This window comes from Leishmania donovani, chromosome 36 (genome assembly GCF_000227135.1).
Source record: "Leishmania donovani BPK282A1 complete genome, chromosome 36".
Taxonomy (NCBI): domain Eukaryota; phylum Euglenozoa; class Kinetoplastea; order Trypanosomatida; family Trypanosomatidae; genus Leishmania; species Leishmania donovani.
In genome coordinates this window covers 796,897-816,385 of record NC_018263.1, presented here as the reverse complement: position 1 = coordinate 816,385, position 19,489 = coordinate 796,897, and the positions used below count along the sequence as shown (strand labels likewise).

General features: G+C 58.4%; 5 protein-coding genes across 5 annotated transcripts; all 5 read right to left on the bottom strand.

The window, feature by feature from the left end:
- Positions 1-434: 434 nt before the first annotated feature.
- Positions 435-2,492, bottom strand: LDBPK_362150 (hypothetical protein, conserved; the record flags this gene model as incomplete). Its single annotated transcript, XM_003865282.1, has 1 exon — positions 435-2,492. The coding sequence occupies one exon, from the start codon at positions 2,490-2,492 to the stop codon at positions 435-437; it is 2,058 nt and encodes a 685-aa protein (XP_003865330.1).
- Positions 2,493-6,415: 3,923 nt separating this feature from the next.
- Positions 6,416-8,104, bottom strand: LDBPK_362140 (chaperonin HSP60, mitochondrial precursor; the record flags this gene model as incomplete). The annotated part of the gene is made up of 1 exon (XM_003865281.1): positions 6,416-8,104. The coding sequence occupies one exon, from the start codon at positions 8,102-8,104 to the stop codon at positions 6,416-6,418; it is 1,689 nt and encodes a 562-aa protein (XP_003865329.1).
- Positions 8,105-10,538: 2,434 nt separating this feature from the next.
- LDBPK_362130 (chaperonin HSP60, mitochondrial precursor) lies at positions 10,539-12,239 on the bottom strand (the record flags this gene model as incomplete). Its single annotated transcript, XM_003865280.1, has 1 exon — positions 10,539-12,239. One exon carries the CDS (start codon positions 12,237-12,239, stop codon positions 10,539-10,541), a length of 1,701 nt encoding a protein of 566 aa, XP_003865328.1.
- A 596-nt stretch (positions 12,240-12,835) lies between these two features.
- LDBPK_362120 (hypothetical protein, conserved) lies at positions 12,836-13,939 on the bottom strand (the record flags this gene model as incomplete). Its single annotated transcript, XM_003865279.1, has 1 exon — positions 12,836-13,939. One exon carries the CDS (start codon positions 13,937-13,939, stop codon positions 12,836-12,838), a length of 1,104 nt encoding a protein of 367 aa, XP_003865327.1.
- A 1,075-nt stretch (positions 13,940-15,014) lies between these two features.
- LDBPK_362110 (hypothetical protein, conserved) lies at positions 15,015-18,854 on the bottom strand (the record flags this gene model as incomplete). Its single annotated transcript, XM_003865278.1, has 1 exon — positions 15,015-18,854. One exon carries the CDS (start codon positions 18,852-18,854, stop codon positions 15,015-15,017), a length of 3,840 nt encoding a protein of 1,279 aa, XP_003865326.1.
- Positions 18,855-19,489: the final 635 nt, after the last annotated feature.

Sequence of the window (19,489 nt, the reverse complement as noted above, 5' to 3'; positions counted from 1 at the left end):
TTGTGCTGGGAGGGCGGCAGGACTTCGCCGCCTTCGCCGGAGATCGATTGCCTGCACACAGGTATGAGCAAACAGACGTGAAGAGGGAACGCTCCAGTTCCATTCATGCGCACACTCATACGGGTTCCGCAAACAATCCTACCTCGCCTCCGCCCCGGCAACGTCCACTTGTTTCATGCGAGCACAATTATTCGTGTTCTGCCCTGTCCCATCCTCGCCCACAGTCCATTCGCAAGTCTAGCGACAGGCTCTTACCTCGCACATCAGTGCTTTTCCGAGCACACACATACACCTTTGTCCACGACGATCTTCTCAGAGACGAGGCAAGAGGGAAGCGCCACGAGGCCAAGACGCGAGAGCAGCCTTTATGACCATCGTCCGATCACCTGTTGCGTGCGCGAACGCGCATGCGAGGGGCGCGCCATTGTTCTGCTTCACCGCAGCACTGGGGTGGCGAGTAAATCCATGTCCTCCTGGGTCGCCGCTGACTGCTGCTGCGCTTGGCGACGGTGCTGCCAGTGTGTGGCATCCGAGGTGGTCTCGAAGAAACGCCAAAAGCGGATTGTGCCATCCTCGCCACCGGCAATGGATGCGTAGCAACCGGCAAACGGGGACTGCGGAAAGGGAGCGCAAATAAGCAGCGGCCGCGCGCGATGGCCAGGGAGGGCGTACATTGGCATCCACTCCGACCTCGGATAACCGATATCGCTGCTGTGGCCGTCGTCCGCGACAACAGTCGAATCCCGCAAACCACCTCGGGCGAGGCAGTCCTCTTGGGCAACATCTTCACTGTCGTCATCGCTTGCGTCGTCGCCGTGCCGAGCAAAGTCGTCTCGGCCGCCTGCGCTGTCTCTCCGCCGGTCGCTGCGCTGGAGAAGAGCCTCGCGGAGGTAATTCTCGCGGCGCCTGGTGCCGCAACGCCACACTACGAGCGCATTCGGTGGCGCGCTGTGTGCAGCAGCTGAGCTGCCGTTGCTTTCACTGGCAAAGGCGCCAGCAAGCCCGGCGGCCGTGTCAAGAGTCGCGCTCAGAGGAGAGGCCGGCATCTCCATCTCGTCCCATGAGTCGTGCAGGAGAGTGGCGCCGCCAGATGCGCCGATGGCACTGTTGCTGCTGGCTGCGCTGGGCCGAGTTGACGAGGAGCGGTGCCAACCAGCGCCATGCTCATGAAAGCCGCTACCAATGCCAGCGCCTGTTGCCCCAAGCTCTGTGTGAGCGGCCAGCACTGGGTACTGCGGTTGTGATAACGATGACGAGACGGGCGACAAGGGGACGCCGGCCCCGGTCACTGCGTAGTTGCCCTCGGGATCGTACAAGGCCTGCGTCACAGGAGCAGCCGTCGCACCAGTGGAAATCAAAGCGGGCTCGGCGCCGGACAAGTCGTACGTCCGCAGCCCCGCCGCGCCAGCGGAGGCCCCCACTAGCAGCACATACGGACTCCCTGGGTGGAAGCACAGTGCTTTCACAGAGCAGTCCTGATCGACGAGGAAGGTGTGCAATGGGCGCTGCGGCGCGCTTAGGGACCACACCTTTACAATGCCACTTCCACTGCCAGTCGCTACCAGCGAGCCTGTCGCGTTCCATGACACGCTGCACAGTCGATCGTGCCTCCGGAGAAACGAGGCGGCGCGCTGCAGCTTGCTGAGTCCGCCGCTAGCCGCAGACGAATCGGACGCAGTCACCGAGGATGAGCGCAGTGCGCCCTCGTCTAGGCAAAGCTCGGCGTCCGTGCCGAAGCGGATGGCGGGCTGCACCTGCCTTGCATCCACGGTGATCAGTCCGCGGGCGGCAGTGGCTGCAGACCCCAGCCAAGGATGGCGACTGCTGGTGCCCACACAGCTGATGGACGAGACAGAGGATCTGAGGAGACAAAGTGCACGCGCCGCGCGAGACGTCGGCGACGCTGGCGAGGCTGCGCCACCGCAATCGTCACTGCCGAGCACAAGTGAGCTCAGGTAGCCTGTCGGCGGCGGTGGCATAGCGAAGGCGACCGTGCGCTGCAGTGTGCCATCCCCGCGTCCTTCGTACAGCTCCACAGCGCCGTTCGACATACCGAGGAAACAGGACGTCTCCTGAAAGCGGGTCATCGCCACCGCCGTCGCTCGCCGCGGGCCCGAGAAGGCAGCAGAGGACCCTGTGCCGGTATTGCTGCCAGCTTCCCTGAGAGCAGGAGGGGTCGAGATGCGTGCCGTCGAAGAAGCCTGCCGCGGGTGACTCGGATGAAACAACACGAGATCCTCCTGCAGCGCCAGCGCCATCTGGTTGGTCCCCCAGGACAGACAGCTTGTGTAGAAGTCCTCCTGCAGCCCGGCCGCGCTCAGAACACAGTAGGATGAGGTGAGCCGAGTTGGCAACCAGGAGGATGTGCTTTGGCGAGAGCTCGCGGCAGGCATAGTGAGCAGCATCATCGTCTCGACGGACGTGGGTGGGCGCAAAACGTCAGTGGGCGACTGCGATGCAGCAGCGGTGCCTATATCCGTTGGGTTTCTCATAGTCGCCGTCAGGCCGGCGGTGGAGCCGCCATGCGAGGCGATGAGTCGTGTTTGCCGCGCATGCCGCGAGAGCGATGAAGAGGACGCTGCGTGAGGGCTCGACGGCGATGGCGACGTGCTCGTGGACAGGTAGGCGTCACCTCTAGCAGAGCCTCGTCCACGATACGGGCTACTAGATGACATTATCCCCTGTGATTCACGTCTAGTCGTAGCCCGTGCGGTGAGGAAGAGAAGTGAAAGACCAACAAGAACTGGCGAGGGAAGCAAGGGCAGTCGAAACAGACCTCTTCAGTCTCATCCAAAGCAATCACCTTCTTCGACCTCTCACAGGACACCTTCGAGCGCGCAGTCCTTTGACTTGTGTCCGCGGTCGCGCGTTTGTGTGTGTGTTGCGAGGGTGGGTGGGGAGGGAGGGGAGAATTGACGTCAGGGAGACAAGAACGAGAGCCAAGCAACAAAATGATCAAGAGAGAAAAAGAATACAGCGCCACAGTCTATGTAAGATGAGTGTTTTGTATGCGTGATGGTGCCACGAAATCAGAGAAGCGAAGAGGAGGAAAAGAGACAGCGAGAACGCGAAAGAGGAAGGTAGTAGTGGCAGATAGAATTATGAACACCCAAACAAAACAACAACGAAAAAGAAGCGGCGCGCAGAGAAGCACAGTAACGTGACGACCGCAACAGCACAAGTGCAGAGTTTTTATGGAATGTTTCCGCCTCGTTCGAATCGGAATGTGTGAGTGTGCGTGAGAGAAAGACAGGCGGATAGACAGAGATGGTCACTTATCTTCTTCCTTCGCATGTGCTCGCCCCAGCTTTCGGAAGCGATACGAGTTAGTGGGCAAGGTCGAGAAGCGCAAGGGTGGGGGGGGGTGGGGGTAGAGAGGGCTGCAGGCGCAATAGCGAACACGAACAGGGGAAAACAGTACGTCGAAGGGGATCTGCTGCTCCTTCGAGTCAGCCTCCCACTTGAGGTGCAGCGGCGCAGCGATCAATATGCTTTTTTCTTGCTCGTCCCTTTGGTAGGCCGTTGCTCTCTTGAATACGTCATCCAAAGGGTTGGGAGGCGTTGCATGAATTCGGCAATACGAACGAAAAGAATGCCGCGTAGTGATGCGGGGGAGTGTGGGGACAGGGTGAGAGAGTGAGAGGGCCAACATGAAAAGAGAGAAGGCGCAAAGCAGTTGAATGGGTCATGGTTTCACTGAAGCGCGAGCACACAGTGAAGCTTCGCTGCGTTTCAATGAGGGCACAAAAACGCTTGTGTATGCAGTGCATGGCAACCAGAAGTTTTGCTTCCGTGAAGCCAGCTGCGTTCAAGAGAGGAAAAAAAGCTTCTCTGGGCGTCAATGTGGTTCGAAATCACACACGCACACGCACATACAGGTACACACTGGCTGCAGTTGCAGCCGCCTTGTTGGCCTGCAGATGTGTATTGCCGGAAAACCGTTTGTGGCACAAGAGAGAAGAGAAACATGAGAGTCTTCCCTCGGCTTCGCCCTTCCTTCACGGTGCGCTTGCCTTTCCCAGCCTCCTTGTGTCTGCACGACCCACTGAGATATGCCCTATAGCATTGTTGTGTGTGATTGAAGTTCCTTTTTTTTTCGTCTGCCTGTTGTTTAGTTAACTTCATTTCTTCTTTCGGTCTCTCTGCGTTGACGAACCCTGACCAACTGGAGGGGAATGAGCACACATGTAGCGCAAAACACCTCGCACACAAACACAGAAAGACACACGTCTGCGTGCGCGCAAAGAAAAGGAGAGAGGAAAAAGGATGCGCTGCACGCACAACAGAGACACCACTAAGCAGATCCTGCGCACATTCATCACAGGCTCAGCCTTGGACAGGTACGCAGCGTGCATGCGTTGCCCGTATGCGTAGCCGGTACTGCACCTTTTTTCTTCTATTCGTGTGGCATCGTAAAATTTGCGTCTCACCCCGCTCTGCGCGTGTTTCGATGTGTGCGCACATGCATGTGCTTTCCCTTTTCTTGTCTTCTGTTATCCTTCTTGTATATGTGTACTGTGTCCACACGCGTCCTCGCGTTGGCGGTGGTGGTGGCAGTTGCACATACATACACACACACACACATGTTCGTGCGTATGTCGAGCAAACGAAAACGCCGCGCACGCACACAAAGAAACTGAAGCGAGAAGACACCGTGACAAAAATAGCGAAGACGCACTACCCCCCTCTCCCCCTCCCTCCTTCCCCCCACCCCCGCGCTGGGCGAATACAAAGAAAAACGAAACAGAGGGGGAGGTAGGGGGAGGGGGAAGAGAGACAGCCGGAAACAACCAAAAAAAGGGAAACAATGGAAAGGGGAAACATAAAAAAAAAACGAACGAAAAAGACGAGGAGGGATCTCTCTCTCCTTGTGTGTGTGTGTGTGTGTGTATGCAAGTGTGGCTCCTGCGACTTGCTTTACGCTCGCAATGCAATGCAATTAGGGTTAGCGGACACAATGGAAAGGAAAAGAAGGGGATGGAGGAAGGATTCGGTGCATGTTAAAGGGAAGACACCATATGCGTCTCCTTTTTTGTCTTGAGCATCACGTCCACCGTCTCTTCGACTGCCTTCTCCCCCACACTTCCTCCCTCTTGCCGTGTCATGACAACGCACGCAGCAGTCCCCGCTGCGAGACGGCCCACACAAGCATGCGACAAGAGAGACACAGAGCTAGAAAAAAAAAGACGAACCAAAGATAGAGAGCGTACTCACAGAGAGAGAAAACGAGATGAGCAGATCGGTGACGTCTGTGAAGAGGGCTCGACATTAGTGAAAGGAGAAGCGAACAACAAAATGCAACACAGCTGCACGGAAGATATGCCGCACATAGAGAGAGAGGGGGCAGGGAGGGAGGGGGGCAACTACCGACAAGAAGAGCATTGCCACTTTTGTTTTTCGTGTGTATTTGTTTCACTCGCTCATTAGGAGCGTGTAGCAATGCTTTTGAGCAGCAGTGGCTTGGACAAGAACGAAGGAAACGAGCAGTGATGGCGCTCAACGAGCTTGAAGTGGAGGGGCACTAGTGGCATTTTCACCGCTACTCCACGGCCATTCTGGCCTCCTTGCTGCCTCCCCTCCGTCGATCGCCCCGCCCCCATCTCCCTCCCCTCGTCCGCCGCCAGTTTCCCTCCCCTTCCCCCGGCTTTCACGCGTTCCTTCACAGTCCCTTCGTCACCAAAAGGCGATCACGTCGAAGAAGGAGAGAGAGGAGACACGTGTAACCAAGAGAAGGGGGAAAGACGCACCATGAGCGCAAGACACAAAAAAGGAAACGGCGGCGTGCCTGAGAGGTTTGAGTGAAGGAGGAAAGAAGAAATTTGCGTAACAGGGAGGGCACCGGCATCAGATGAAAGCGACAACAAAGAGATGAAACTCGGCGCACAGCATCCACCAAAGCTGCCCGTTCGCTGATCCGGCCACCGCGCTCTCTCTCCCTCCATCGGCGCATCCACATCAGTCGGAGTTGCGCCAAAGGGTGCTTGCGCGCCTCCCTCAACGTGCTGTGTCTATGCGGCGACAAAAAGGTTTCCTTCGCATTCGCTGTGTTGCCACCTTCTGTAAAGAGCTCCACCCTCCACATCCACTCCTTGAATTCATCGTCTTTCCTTCCTACCCTCGGTCGTCTGTCTGTTCTGGTTTCTGGCCCTCCTGTCTTCTCCCCTCGCATGATGGTATCTTCCTTGTTTGTCTTACTTCTACGCCATAGACGGCGTGTGAGTGTGAGCGTGTTTATGCGAGCCCGTTTCTGTGAGAGAGTAGCGCAGCGTCTTTCCACTTCTTGACTTCATGGGCACCCCCACGTTAGCCAAGAGAGAGCAGCCCAAGCACAGCTCGGCAACACTCGCGGCACACACACACACACACAGAGGCTCGGATAGCAGAAGTAGGGTGTAGGAAGGTATACTCACCGTGCCTAGAAGCCCATGCCGCCCATACCACCCATACCGCCCATGTCGCCCATCGGCGCGGCAGCGGAATCGTCCTTGGGCAGCTCAACAATGGCGGCCTCGGCCGTCATCATCAGACTCGCCACAGACGTCGCATCGCTGATGGCCACACGCACGACGCGGGTGGGGTCGATGATGCCAGCCTCGAACATGTTCACGTACCTGTCGTTCTGCGCATCGTAGCCGACGCTCTCCTCGGAAGCCTCAAGCACCTTCTCCACAATAACCGCACCCTCCTTGCCAGCGTTCGCGGCAATCTTCATAGCCGGCAGCCGGATGGCATTACGCACGATGGTCACACCCGTGCGCTGATCGCGGGTGAGGGAAGAGTCGTTGGCGAGAGCCTCCAGCTCCTTGCTGGCGCGCAGCAGAGCCGTGCCACCGCCGGCCACGATACCCTCCTGCACCGCAGCGCGAGTGGAGCACAGGGCATCCTCGATGCGGTCCTTCTTCTCGTTCACCTCCACTTCCGAGCCGCCGCCCACCTTGATGACGGCCACGCCGCCGCTCAGCTTCGCCAGACGCTCCTTCAGCTTGTCACGATTGTAGTCGCTCGTCTCGTTCTTGATGAGCTCGCGGAGGAGCTCAACACGCTCCTTCACCGCCGCCGCATCGCCGCCGCCGTTCAGCATCACTGTGTCGTCCTTTGTCACTGTCACCTTCTTGACAGAGCCGAGGATGGAGGGGTCGAAGTTTTCGGCATCCAGCTCGAGCCCCGTGCCTTCATCACCGACCAGCTGCGCGCCAGTAAAGACGGACATATCTTGAAGCATGGCGGTCTTGTTATCGCCGAAGCCCGGCGCCTTGACGCAGCACACCTTCAGCTTGCCCTGCAACTTGTTGAAGATCAGTGTCGTCAGCGCCTCGCTCTCCACGTCGTCGGCAATGATCAGAAGCGGGCGACCGCTGCGCACGACGTGGTTGAGAGCTGGGAGAAGGCTGTGAATGCTCTGGATCTTCTTGGCGCTCATAAGCACCAGCGCATCCTCGAGCTCGGCCTTCTGCGCCTTCGCATCCGTCACGAAGTACGGGCTCACATAGCCGCGGTCCACGCTCATGCCCTCCACAACCTCCAGCTCAGTGGCCATCGTCTTGCCGTCCTGCGCCGTAATGACGCCGTCGCGGCCGACCTTGTCCATCGCCTGACCGATCATCTTGCCGATCTCCTCATCGCCGTTGGCCGAGATCGTGGCAACCTGGACAATGTCCTCCGATCCCTTGATCGGGCGGCTCTGCTTGGCAACGCTCTTTAGGATCACTTCCACAGCACGGTCCATGCCACGCTTCATGTCGATCGGGTTCGTGCCCTGGGCAATGCACTTGAGGCCCTCGCCGAAGATGCTGTCCACAAGCACCGCAGAGGTCGTGGTGCCGTCACCAGCCAAGTCGTTCGTCTTGTTGCACACCTGGCGTACCAGCTGCGCACCCATGTTCTCGAAGGGGTCCTTGAACTCGATCGCCTTGGCAACGGTCACGCCATCCTTCGTGATCTTCGGCGCGCCGTAGGCCTGCTCGATGATCACGTTGCGACCCTTCGGCCCCAGCGTCGTCGCTACCGCAGCCACAGCGCGAGTGACGCCCTTCTGCATGGAGCGGCGGGCCTTGTCACTGAAGCGCACGTCCTTGCCGGCAAGACACACAGCGGAGCGGAGCATCTTGAAGATGTTTTCTGTGGGAGGTTGGGTGTGGGGAGAGGATATGGAGAAGGGGGGAGGTAGAAGGAAGCGAATCCGCAGACAGGCAGAAAAACGGGAAGCCTTCAAAGCACGACGAAGCAAAACAAAACACACACACGCACACACGCACACACACAAGTCTGTAAAGAGGTGAAGATCGTTACGTTTTTTTTCTCTTTCTTCGAGACGGGAAGGGAGTCGATGGGGGTTTTCGCTTCTTCGTCCTCTCTTCTCGTGATCACAGTATCAGGCGCCGAAAAGACCGCGTACGTGAGAGAAGGAGAAAAATACGTGAGGCTCTTACGTGGGAGGGCGGAGGGGCTGCCGCGTTAATAGGAGATAGGGAGGGTGGAGGAGGGGATAGACGCTTTTAGATAATGAGTAAAAATGGTGTTCTGCTTTTAGTGGCTGTTTTCGTTGCTTGTTGCTGGAGAGGCGTGGCAATCTGTGTGTGGGGTGTGGGTGTGTGATCGAACGAGAAAGGGGCAGATAAGAAAGGAAGATGGAGAAGGATAACGGCGTTGGAAAAGAAGAGAGAAAATGCAGGATGACAAAGAAATGATAGGTATTGCCTGTAGTTCTTCTGCCGTGTCCTACAAGAACAAAAAGGCTCGAGTAATGGTTACGTGCAACGATGGAGCGCGGTACACTTTCTAGTGCGACTCATTGGCCCTACTAGCAGCAGCCACTCCCTTCCACCTCTTTGAGGAGTACAGGCCCCCCTATGCACATGTTGCGGAGAGGGAGCATGCACCATAGCTCGCGCAGCTCAAGTGATTCACATCATCGTGTTTTTTTTTTCTTTCCTCCCTTCAACTAATAGACACCTCTCCCTTTTCGGCGGTGGCTTTCGTGACAGATGTGTCAACTCGAAGTGATCATGCACAGGCAAGCGCAAAAAGGTGTAGGCAACAGATAGACAAACAGAGAAGAACAGGAGAAACGTGGGCCAGTACACCGCATGAGCAGCTGGTGCCCTTGCACGTGCAGTTTCCATTTTTCTCCCTTTTTTGTTGTTGTGTCTATTGGTGTTGCCGCCATGGTGCGCCACCATCGCTTTTCCGTCAACATTCACTAACACGCTTCCATGCCACATACACACCCGCACATATACACCCACACACACGCACACATGCAGCGAGCGTTCTCTTTTTAGGGGTAGTGAGGAGGGGTGTGAGGGTAGAGGGAAGTCCGCGAAGCCTGAAGAAAAATAAACGACGCTCTTTTTGTTCGTGTGCGTTTCTCTGTGTGTATCTCTGTCGGTTAAGTACTGTCTGCTGTGGAGAAAAAAAAAAGACGGAGGTAGGCATACCACACAAATGGCACTTGTCGAGGTGGAAGGGTAGGGATGGGAACGGGCCGTAGGCGTGCCCCCCTCGCCTACACCCTTCGTCCCACCTGGCCTGCATAACCGCCCCATCAATATGCGCGTTCCCTCTTCACACAACAGCATCGGCTTGCCTGCATAGGCCACAACTCCACCATCCCTTCTACTCTCTCTCGCGTTTGACGCTAAGGTGCTGTAGTGCACCGTAAAAAAGGATGAGTGCAGCGATCCTCTCCTCCGTGCCGCCCGTAGGTCACACGTACACCCCCCGTCCTCCGTTCTTTGCCTTAGGACGTCCTGAGGAGAGAGTGAGCGGTGCACTTGTGTGGGAGAAGATGGCGAGGGACAAGAGCAGAATGTCACACGGAAGGGCCGAGGCGCTTTGCAGGCTGCCTCTCTCCCCACCGCCACCCGTCACATCCTCAAACAGTGCGTTGCCACGCTACTTAATCAGAACTGTGAGAGGCTACGCTACAAGAGCGACACCCAACGCGCAAAACGCCAGCCGGCACACGGGCAAGGCAGGCGACAATGTCAGAGAGAACAGGCATCGCAAGAGCACACACGCGCACACATGCACGGTGAAGTACAGAGAAAGGAGAGAGAGCCCACATGCACAGGAGTCTTTTCCGAACACTCTTTTTCCTTTTTCTGCTCACCCCTTCCCCCTTTTTTCAGTGGGGCTCCACCGTTTTTCATCGGTCTCCCATCTTCCTGCGGCCCCCTCCCCTAAAAGCGGTCTTCGCTGGAAAGGGGGGAAGAAAGAAGGTAGTATGGCAGAGGGAAGGGGTGGAAAGTCGGTGACGGTGCAGCGACACGAGTGGCAATTCGCGACCAGCCGAAGTAAGCGGTAAAGAGCAAACAACAAACAACGCACGCACGCACACACACACACACAAAAATATACTGTGAGCATAAAGGAAACAAAAATATAATAAAAAAAGTGTCGCTGAGCATACACACAGGCACACGCGTGCTCAAGCGGATGCGGAGTAATGCGGACGAAGGGACGAGAGGTCAGCGACATAGGCGGAAAAAAGAGGCTGTTGGCCGCGCCAAAATCTCAACTCTGGGCAATTTCGGCTTCTAGTAGCTGCCGAACAGCTCCTCGTCATCCTCCGCCTCAGCGGCAGCGGTCTTCTTGCCATTCTTGTCTTTCTTGGACTCCTTTGGAGCCTCAACAATGGCGGCCTCGGCCGTCATCATCAGACTCGCCACAGACGTCGCATCGCTGATGGCCACACGCACGACGCGGGTGGGGTCGATGATGCCAGCCTCGAACATGTTCACGTACCTGTCGTTCTGCGCATCGTAGCCGACGCTCTCCTCGGAAGCCTCAAGCACCTTCTCCACAATAACCGCACCCTCCTTGCCAGCGTTCGCGGCAATCTTCATAGCCGGCAGCCGGATGGCATTACGCACGATGGTCACACCCGTGCGCTGATCGCGCGAAAGATGCTCGCTGGTGAGCAGCTTCTCCAGCTCCTTGCTGGCGCGCAGCAGAGCCGTGCCACCGCCGGCCACGATACCCTCCTGCACCGCAGCGCGAGTGGAGCATACAGCGTCCACGACGCGGTCCTTCTTCTCGCTCACCTCCAACTCGGTAGCACCGCCCACCTTGATGACGGCCACGCCGCCGCTCAGCTTCGCCAGACGCTCCTGCAGCTTCTCCCGATTGTACTCCACAGCCTCCTGCTCGATGCGATCGCGCAGCAACTGCTGGCGCTCCTGCACCGCCGCCGCATCGCCGCCGCCGTTCAGCATCACTGTGTCGTCCTTTGTCACTGTCACCTTCTTGACAGAGCCGAGGATGGAGGGGTCGAAGTTCTTGGCGTCCAGCTCCACGCCAGTGTTCTCGTCCCCCACGACCTTAGCGCCAGTGAAAACAGCGATGTCCTCGAGCATGCCTTCCTTAGTGTCGCCGAAGCCCGGCGCCTTGACGCAGCACACCTTCAGCTTGCCCTGCAACTTGTTGAAGATCAGTGTCGTCAGCGCCTCGCTCTCCACGTCGTCGGCAATGATCAGAAGCGGGCGACCTTGCTGAGCCACGTGGTTGAGGGCAGGAAGCAACGTCTGGATGGTGCTAATTTTTTTCTTGGATACAAGCACATACAAGTCCTCGAGCTCGGCCTTCTGCGCCTTTGCATCCGTCACGAAGTACGGGCTGAGAAACCCACGCTCGATCTTCATGCCCTCCACAACCTCCAGCTCAGTGGCCATCGTCTTGCCGTCCTGCGCCGTAATGACGCCGTCGCGGCCGACCTTGTCCATCGCCTGACCGATCATCTTGCCGATCTCCTCATCGCCGTTGGCCGAGATCGTGGCAACGCGAACAATGTCCTCCGATCCCTTGATCGGGCGGCTCTGCTTCAGCAGGCTCGTCTGCACGTAGTCAACCGCAACATCCATGCCACGCTTCATGTCGATCGGGTTCGTGCCCTGGGCAATGCACTTGAGGCCCTCGCCGAAGATGCTGTCCACAAGCACCGCAGAGGTCGTGGTGCCGTCACCAGCCAAGTCGTTCGTCTGGTTGCACACCTGGCGTACCAGCTGCGCACCCATGTTCTCGAAGCGATCCTTGAACTCGATCGCCTTGGCAACGGTCACGCCATCCTTCGTGATCTTCGGCGCGCCGTAGGCCTGCTCGATGATCACGTTGCGACCCTTCGGCCCCAGCGTCGTCGCTACCGCAGCCACAGCGCGAGTGACGCCCTTCTGCATGGAGCGGCGGGCTTCTTCACCAAAGCGCACGTCCTTGCCGGCAAGACACACAGCGGAGCGGAGCATGTTTCCTTTTGGAGGTCGGGTGTGTCTGTCTTGATTGATTTCGGTGACTTTAGCGCGAAGAAAAACGCACGCGGTGGTTAATGGAAAATAACACAGTGCTGATACGGGTTACCTTAGTCGTTTTCTTTGTGCCGTGGTCGAGGTGGAGGGGGTAGGGGCGGTGGGACGAGATTCTGTGTATATCGGTAAGAAGAGTAGCAGTGTGTGCAAGCGTGTATATACGCGTGTGAGCGCACATGCGAGAGAGAGGGAGGAGGGAGAAACCAAAAAAAAAAACGAAGTTGAGCGAAAGGAGGCTGCATCGCGTGAACTGTAAGAGCGCAAGTAGAGCAGAAAACACCGGGTGGACAGAATGCCAGAGGCATACCACCTCGAGGTAGAGCACGCACCACAGCAACCGGCGCTCATGTGTACGCGCACAGTGACACGCACCTGCTGCTTGCAGTCCGGTCCTCATTGTTTGCTTCCTTTGTGGTGATAGCCTCTCGAAGGAGGCGCTCTTGTACATGGATACAAAAGGAGATACGCACACAGGCAGAGGTAGAGAAACACCGATGTAGAGGAGGAGGCGTAGTGCCGGCTGTGCGCAAGAATTCTCACTTTAGAGATTTCGCCTTGCCATCGTAGTGTTCGATCAACGCCTGGCGGTCGCCTTCGGTGAGGAGCGCGTAGCCGTGCAGCAACACCGCTAACGGAACCAGCACAAACCCTGTCGGCTCAGGGCGTTGCGTCTCCACCGGCTCCAGTGATGGCCCCTTCACGACGCTGAACCCAGGCTGGCACACCTGCTGAATAAAAAGTCGGCACTGTGCAACCAAGTAGTTGTGCTGGTCCCTCTCTTGAAGGTACCGGTTGAGCTCCGACTGTTTCGCCTGAAGAGTGGACTGCGTCTGCATGAGTTTTTCCTCCAAGCTTCGTTGTTGATCCCCAGCGCTGCGCCGCAGGGCCTCCAGCTCGGCGCGAAGTTGATCAGCCTCTTCTTTATGTGTGTCACCCGAGTTGGCGGCGGTGAACTGAGTGGCAAGCGCCGCCCTCGCAGCCTCCAGTTCGCTCAGAAGCACGGCTTGCTTTGCGTCCCACTCAGCCTTGTCGCTCGCGTGTGCCTGATCGGCGGCGCGCTTTTTCAACGCCTGAGCTTTTAACTCGCCGAGAAGATGCGTGATGGCGTCACTGAGCTCGCTGCAAAGGAGTTGCTCTCGGCTCGCCTGGTTGGACTGTACGTTAAGCAAGCGAGCATCGCTCTCGTTGGAAAACACAAGCCACTCCGCCCGCTGCTGTTGATGCTCCTGCTTCTGTCGGCGATTCGTGTTCACCGCGGCCTTGAGGGCTGCTGTCGCCTGTTCCAGCTGGCGGCGCAGCTTCTGCAGCTGCGCCGCATCGTTTGAGATGGAACTGGTGCTGCTGCGCTGTCGCACGGACGGCACGTCCACCACCACCTCCTCTCCCGTCTGCACGCCCTCGATTTCAAGCGACAGAGGGGATCTGGTGTCATGGGGTGCGTCAACTATTGTTGGGACGGTTCTTCCGCGAAAAAGACCCTGCCGGTCGGTGCCGTGCGCAGGCCGGAACGGCGCTGAGGAGCGAAGAGACGCTGCGGCTAGATGGACCTCCGCAAAAACAGAAGCGGCGACACCATCGTGAGCTCCAATCCTCGCCCCGGGTCGGATGACCGGACTGCGGTTGCCGGCGTGCAAACGCATCAAAGGCGCTGACAGCACTCCTGCTGCTGCGGTGAAGGAGGCCGTCAAGGGAGCGGGTACCGCGGCCCCAGACTGGGCAGAAAACTGTGTGTTGTGGTTTACAAACAGACGTCCACTGCGCGCCGTCTTGGTTGCCTGCACAGATGGCGGTGCCGCTTGCGCCACCGTCGGCGTGATAACGTACCCACCGTTCTCCGCTGCACCACGGCTTTGTGAAACGAAAGGAGCAGCAGCCGGCGCGACGCGCTGGCATGATGATGCGGCGGCGCTGCCACCGCTGCACCCATCGAGCCGGCGAGGAAGTGCAGGATACATGGAGAGGGAAGGGCTGCGGCAGAAGAGGGAAAAAAGCTGACGAACAACGTACTGCCGTCGCGCTGCTCTACCGCACTCTTCTGTGCCGCTAGATGTAGGGCGCAGACGCCACAAAAGAAAGTTGCACGCCACGACGAAGGGGGAGGGCACAAAGAGGAAGTGGGAGAAACACGCGCACGGATGCACGTTCATGTTTCCATACAAGCAAGACAAGTAAAGGACAGGAAGGCGAGGGGGTGAGAGAAGAAGAGAAACAAGTAGTCTGACGGCGTTGCCGCGTACAAAGTAAACGACGAAAACGGCAGCCACTCACTATTTGAACGTCAATCCTTGACTAGCGCACGCTGTGGCAGAGCTGCAGAGCCGCTGTGCACAGAGACGCAATGACCGAGCCCCTTTCTTGCTGCACACACACAGTGTGTGTGTGTGTGTGTGTGTGTGTCCTTGGGGGTGGGGTAGCGACCCTCCTTTTCGTATCGTTTCGTTCTTAAGTTGCTTGCTTAGGTTAGCCGGTGCTTCCCTATGGGTGGCACGAAGCAGCTGTTACTCGTGATGTGGATGCATTGCAAGAGAGAGGTAGGTAAAATGGGATGAAGACGCGGCGATGCGCACGGTGGATGAGGTCTGTTACAATAACACGGCAACAACAAAGAGTTGAAAGAGCAGGTCGGTGGAGGAAATGTCGAGGGACTTGTCGTCTTCACCATACCTCGCCCCCCCCTCTCCTTCACAGTGTGCGCAGAGACAGATTAGGTCATCTTCACGCCGCTGAGGGCCCACATCCACCACTCGCTGCACAGGAGGTGAAGAAAGACGTCAGTGTTTGTGCCTCTTGCAGAGTAAAAAACGATGCCACTTCACCGCCGTGTGTCTGCATCCACGGTAGCATCTGTTCACCCATTGGGCGCAGCAACCGTTGTCGATCCGTCGTCTCTGGCGAGTATGCGTTGATGTCCGGCGCCTCCGACTGCCGTGCGTCACCTCCAGTCTCGTCGTCGGAGGAGCTGTCCACGTCCTCTTCCCACGTGTCCTCTGCCTCGGGGTCACTGCCGTCGGCGCTGTCCCCACGGAAAAGTCCGTTGCTGTCGTCATCATCCTCGTCCAACGGAAAAACGCCCGCACCGATCCCGTTTCCGGGCGTCGCGGTGTCGCCAGCTGCTTGACTGGCGCGACACAGAGCAGCAGGAGGAGCCGCCAGCAACGTCAGCAGACCGCGACCGACGCCGACGAGCACCCCGGCGTACAATGGGAGCGACGTCTCCACCGAAGCCCCCCGGGTGAGTGAGGACAAAATGACACGACGCGTTGCCGCGGCTGAGACCCCTTTGCTGCCTTTGCGCGACGCCTTACGCGAACCCTTCTTGCTCTCGGTGAGTTCCTCAGGCAGGAGCCAGCGGCATGTCACCGGCTGCTGCGCCAGCTGCTGTACTTCCTCTGCCGTCAGCATCGGCGACGATGATGGCTGAGATAAGTACGAGAGCATTTTGAGCAGCCCCTCGCATGAAACAAAGGTGGCGCGCAAATTCGAGAAGTGCTCCACTTGCGGCAGCCAACGGCTCATCGTCTCCACGAGAAACCCCCCTTGCGCCAGTGTCCGCAGCAGAGCTGCAGGATGAAGCACCATCAAGGTGGCCAAAGGAGCCAGTAACTGCTGCGCAACAGTATCGGTGCGCACGATAGAAAGTCGGCGCACAGTAGCGTGGATGATACGGATCAGCTCCGCCTCGGAGAAGCTAGTGTACTTCTGCATAATGGTCAGGAGAGCATCGCCCACGTCCATCAGCGACGCCTCATCACGGCGGCCATCGAGCGTGCGGAGGACAAAAGCGACGATGACGGTGGCGAAGGGGTAGACGGTGCGAGGAGCGTCCGCCAAGCGCGCGGTGGTACCGACGGCACCGGAGAGGCCGCCTTCATCGGCAGTAGCGCCACCCGCCATGGCAGCCTCCATGGTTGCCGCGACAACGCGCACCTGCACCGACTGCACTGCAAGACAGCGACGCAGCAGAGCGGCAAGGCAACTGCTCGACGCGCCAAGGATCGCGGACTCCTCGGTACACAAGAGAAGTTGGCACAGACTGTCTAGCATCATGGCAGCAGCACAGTTCGCCACTTCGTCCGGGGCATGCTCAAACAAGCACTTGAGCAGACGCAGAAAGTGCGGAACAGCGCACAGCTCTGCTGTAGACTCGACAAAGCCACTGAGGACAGCGTTGACCCATGGCAGCTCCTGCAGCAAAAGCGATGCGCCGCTTTCGCCGTCGCGTACGACGTAGCGCAGCAAACCCAGCACGGCATCCGCGAGGTTAGGATCGCTTACGTGACGGCGCCAGCAGTCCATCACCGTCCGTGGGAGAGCGTCGAGAATCGGCGGAGCTGCAGCTGCCGTGCTCACTCTACCGTAGTGGGACTGAGTGCCCTTTTCCCGTGCGGCACGCGCAACCTTGAGAAGATCCGCCAACTGCTCCACCGTATTGTACAACGCGTCATCAGTAAGGCCTGCCTCGGAGGACAGAAGCGCCAGTAGTGAGACCTGCCACGCAGCAGAGTGCTGCGCAAGCATTACATCGGACCAATAAGGCAGCGTGCTTTGCAGAACTCGGCAGAGGAGCACTGCGACCAGTGGCGTGCATGAGGATAACGGCACCGCGATGGGCTCCTTTGATGTCCCCGTAAAGAGTGACAATGCGTGTATGCTGTCCGCCACAACAGTGGCCATAAAGCCCTCGGATGCCGCTTCGGTGTTCGTTGCCGCAGCGGCGTCTGCGGAGGCGGCCGGTTCGGAGGCCGCGAGAGTCGAGTGAGTGAATCGCACGATGGCGGTTATCAGCATGAGCGCCCGGGCCGTCAAGCCAGGGTGCGCCGAAGCGCTTGCCACGTCATTGCTCCACAAGTGCGTAGCAAGTGGCGTAAAGTCGACTGCGCCGCACTCGCGCAACTGCCTCGCCCGGTGCTTAAGTACCGTTTCCATGAAGAAAAGGGCTGCCTCTCGCTGCTGCTGCGATGCGGTGAGCATTACCGTGCCATCATAGGCGAGGGAAGTCTGTCCATCACCGCACGTCCTGCCGTCGTTGTCTGGGATGCGCGCTAAGAGGCGTTCGTGCAAGTCCTCCAAAGAGGCGTGCAGGAAAAGTGGGCCAAGAGCTGCTATGCTATCTGTGTAGAGCTGCGCGACGGTGTTACGGGTTGTCCACCTCACTCCGTCCTCGCGCTCCTCTTCCTCGCGCAAAAACGTGTTTGGGTCGTGAAGCCACGCCCCCACATCGACAGGCGAGGGGACAGCGTAGGCCAGCAGCAGCTTGTAGTACTGTAGCCCGCATTGGTGGCCCACAACATCCACTAGGCCAACCTTGAGGAAAGGCAGCAAAGCTGCGTCCCGAAAGAGCGACCAGCACTGCGTGGCGCGCCGGCGCACCACTGTTGTCCAGCTGTGTGGCGAAGCGCCATCGCCCTGTTCACCGCCGCCACTCCCCGTGTGTGGCCACCCAGTCCACCCAGCGCTGGCTATAAGGCTCTCCGCCTCCTCCTCACCGTCGACGCAGAGCGCGGCCCCATAGTAAGCTGCGTCAGCTTCCAATGACTGCAGCAGCGCCTGAAAGAGCTGCGCCGAAACGCATCGCTTGTACCACCCACCCAACTGCAGTACACTCGACACGTACTCGAGCGCGGCCAGCGACGCTGCGGCAAAGTTGGCCGCGCGCGCCTGCACAAATGGAAGAGCGCTTGTAGAAGACGAGGTTGCGCCGACGCACACTGACAGCCAGCGCGCGCATGGGGTGCACATAAAAGACTGGAGGAGCGGATAGGCTGAGAGGAAGTGCTGCTTGAGCTCAGCAGGGAAGTGCTTCCGCCCACTAGACGCAAACTGCCATTCATAGAGGGCTGCTAGGGTTTGGGCAATGAGGGTCGAGAGAGAGCAGCGTGCGTAGGCCTCCGGTGAATCTGCCGCGAACGCAGAGCAGTCGGACGACGCCATGCTCAGCGTTGCAGCTGCGCCAGCGCAGAGGATTTCGAAGAGAGGCGGCGCACAATTCAAAATTAGCTCGGCACACCATGCGTGCATCACGTCTGGTACCGGCTCCTCAAACATGGTTCGCAGCAGCCACACATGGCTGAAAACCGGCAGCAGCCCACTGGCGTCAGCGTTTGGGTACTGGTCAAAGGCACCGAGCAGCTGCGCCGTGATCGCACCAGTCGTGGCCTCGCCGGCGGCTGGTGCCGCGGTTTGTGAAGCGCACAAGACGGCAAGGCGCCGTACAGTTGTGCATACCGTCGATGACCACTGCCGCATCGCTGCTGCAGAGCCACCAGGTAGGACTGTGATGTCGGTCAGGTCCGAAAGGAGCGAAGACACAACCTGCTCAAGCTCCTCCGCGCGATCCGACGCCGTCACACTGCGCTTTAGAACAGACAAAGCTACTAGCGCGACGGCGTGCGAAGACTGGTTGTTCATGAGCGTTCGGCAGTGGCGAGCAAGAGAGAAGCAGAACCCGGGCACCTCGAGGCCCCGCCGCTCCAGCTCCTTTTCCGCCGCAGCGCGTTGAACATTGTCGGGGCTAAGAATCTCCGACAGCAAGAAGTCCAGCGACGTGCCGCTCATTTGTCGCCTCCTTTACTGTTTGTGCCACTGAGTTTCCCTTTCTGTGATGTTGCTGTTGTAGAGCAGCGAGGCAGCAAAGAAGAGTGGTTAATAAAGGGGAGGGGGAAGCACAATGTGAGAGGCGATGGTAGCGGCTGAAGCACATGCAAGCCGGGGCGATCAGTGGAAAGCAGTGACGTCGAAGCAGTCGGCGCACAATCAACAGCCGTGTACGGAAGCGCCTCAAGTAGGTTTCCTTTTTTTGGATGGCAGAAGCCTCACTGGCCCCAGACACAGTAGCGGAACTTTTGGGAGTGCTGTCATTGGCACGCCTTCATCATGAGGGACACCTCAGCGTGGTGTCAGGACTCCAGTGCTCCCACTCGGTGTGAAAGTCAGGCAGCCCCTCTCACTGCCAGCACCGAGCCAACTCAGGTGGTGGCACCGTCAAGCACCTACAGCGTCGTGAGGTCAGTGTGGCGAGTCGCTAGTGATATCGGCGTTCATGTCCTGGATGGGGTGGCGTCGGAGTGGCCTGCGACAGCGCACACGTCTGTACCGCGCATATGATAGGCAAAGTGTTAAAGCGACTCGGGCCTCTCTCACCCGGTCATCACTGCGTAGGGACGGGTGGCCCTGCCCCCCCCCCCCCCCCC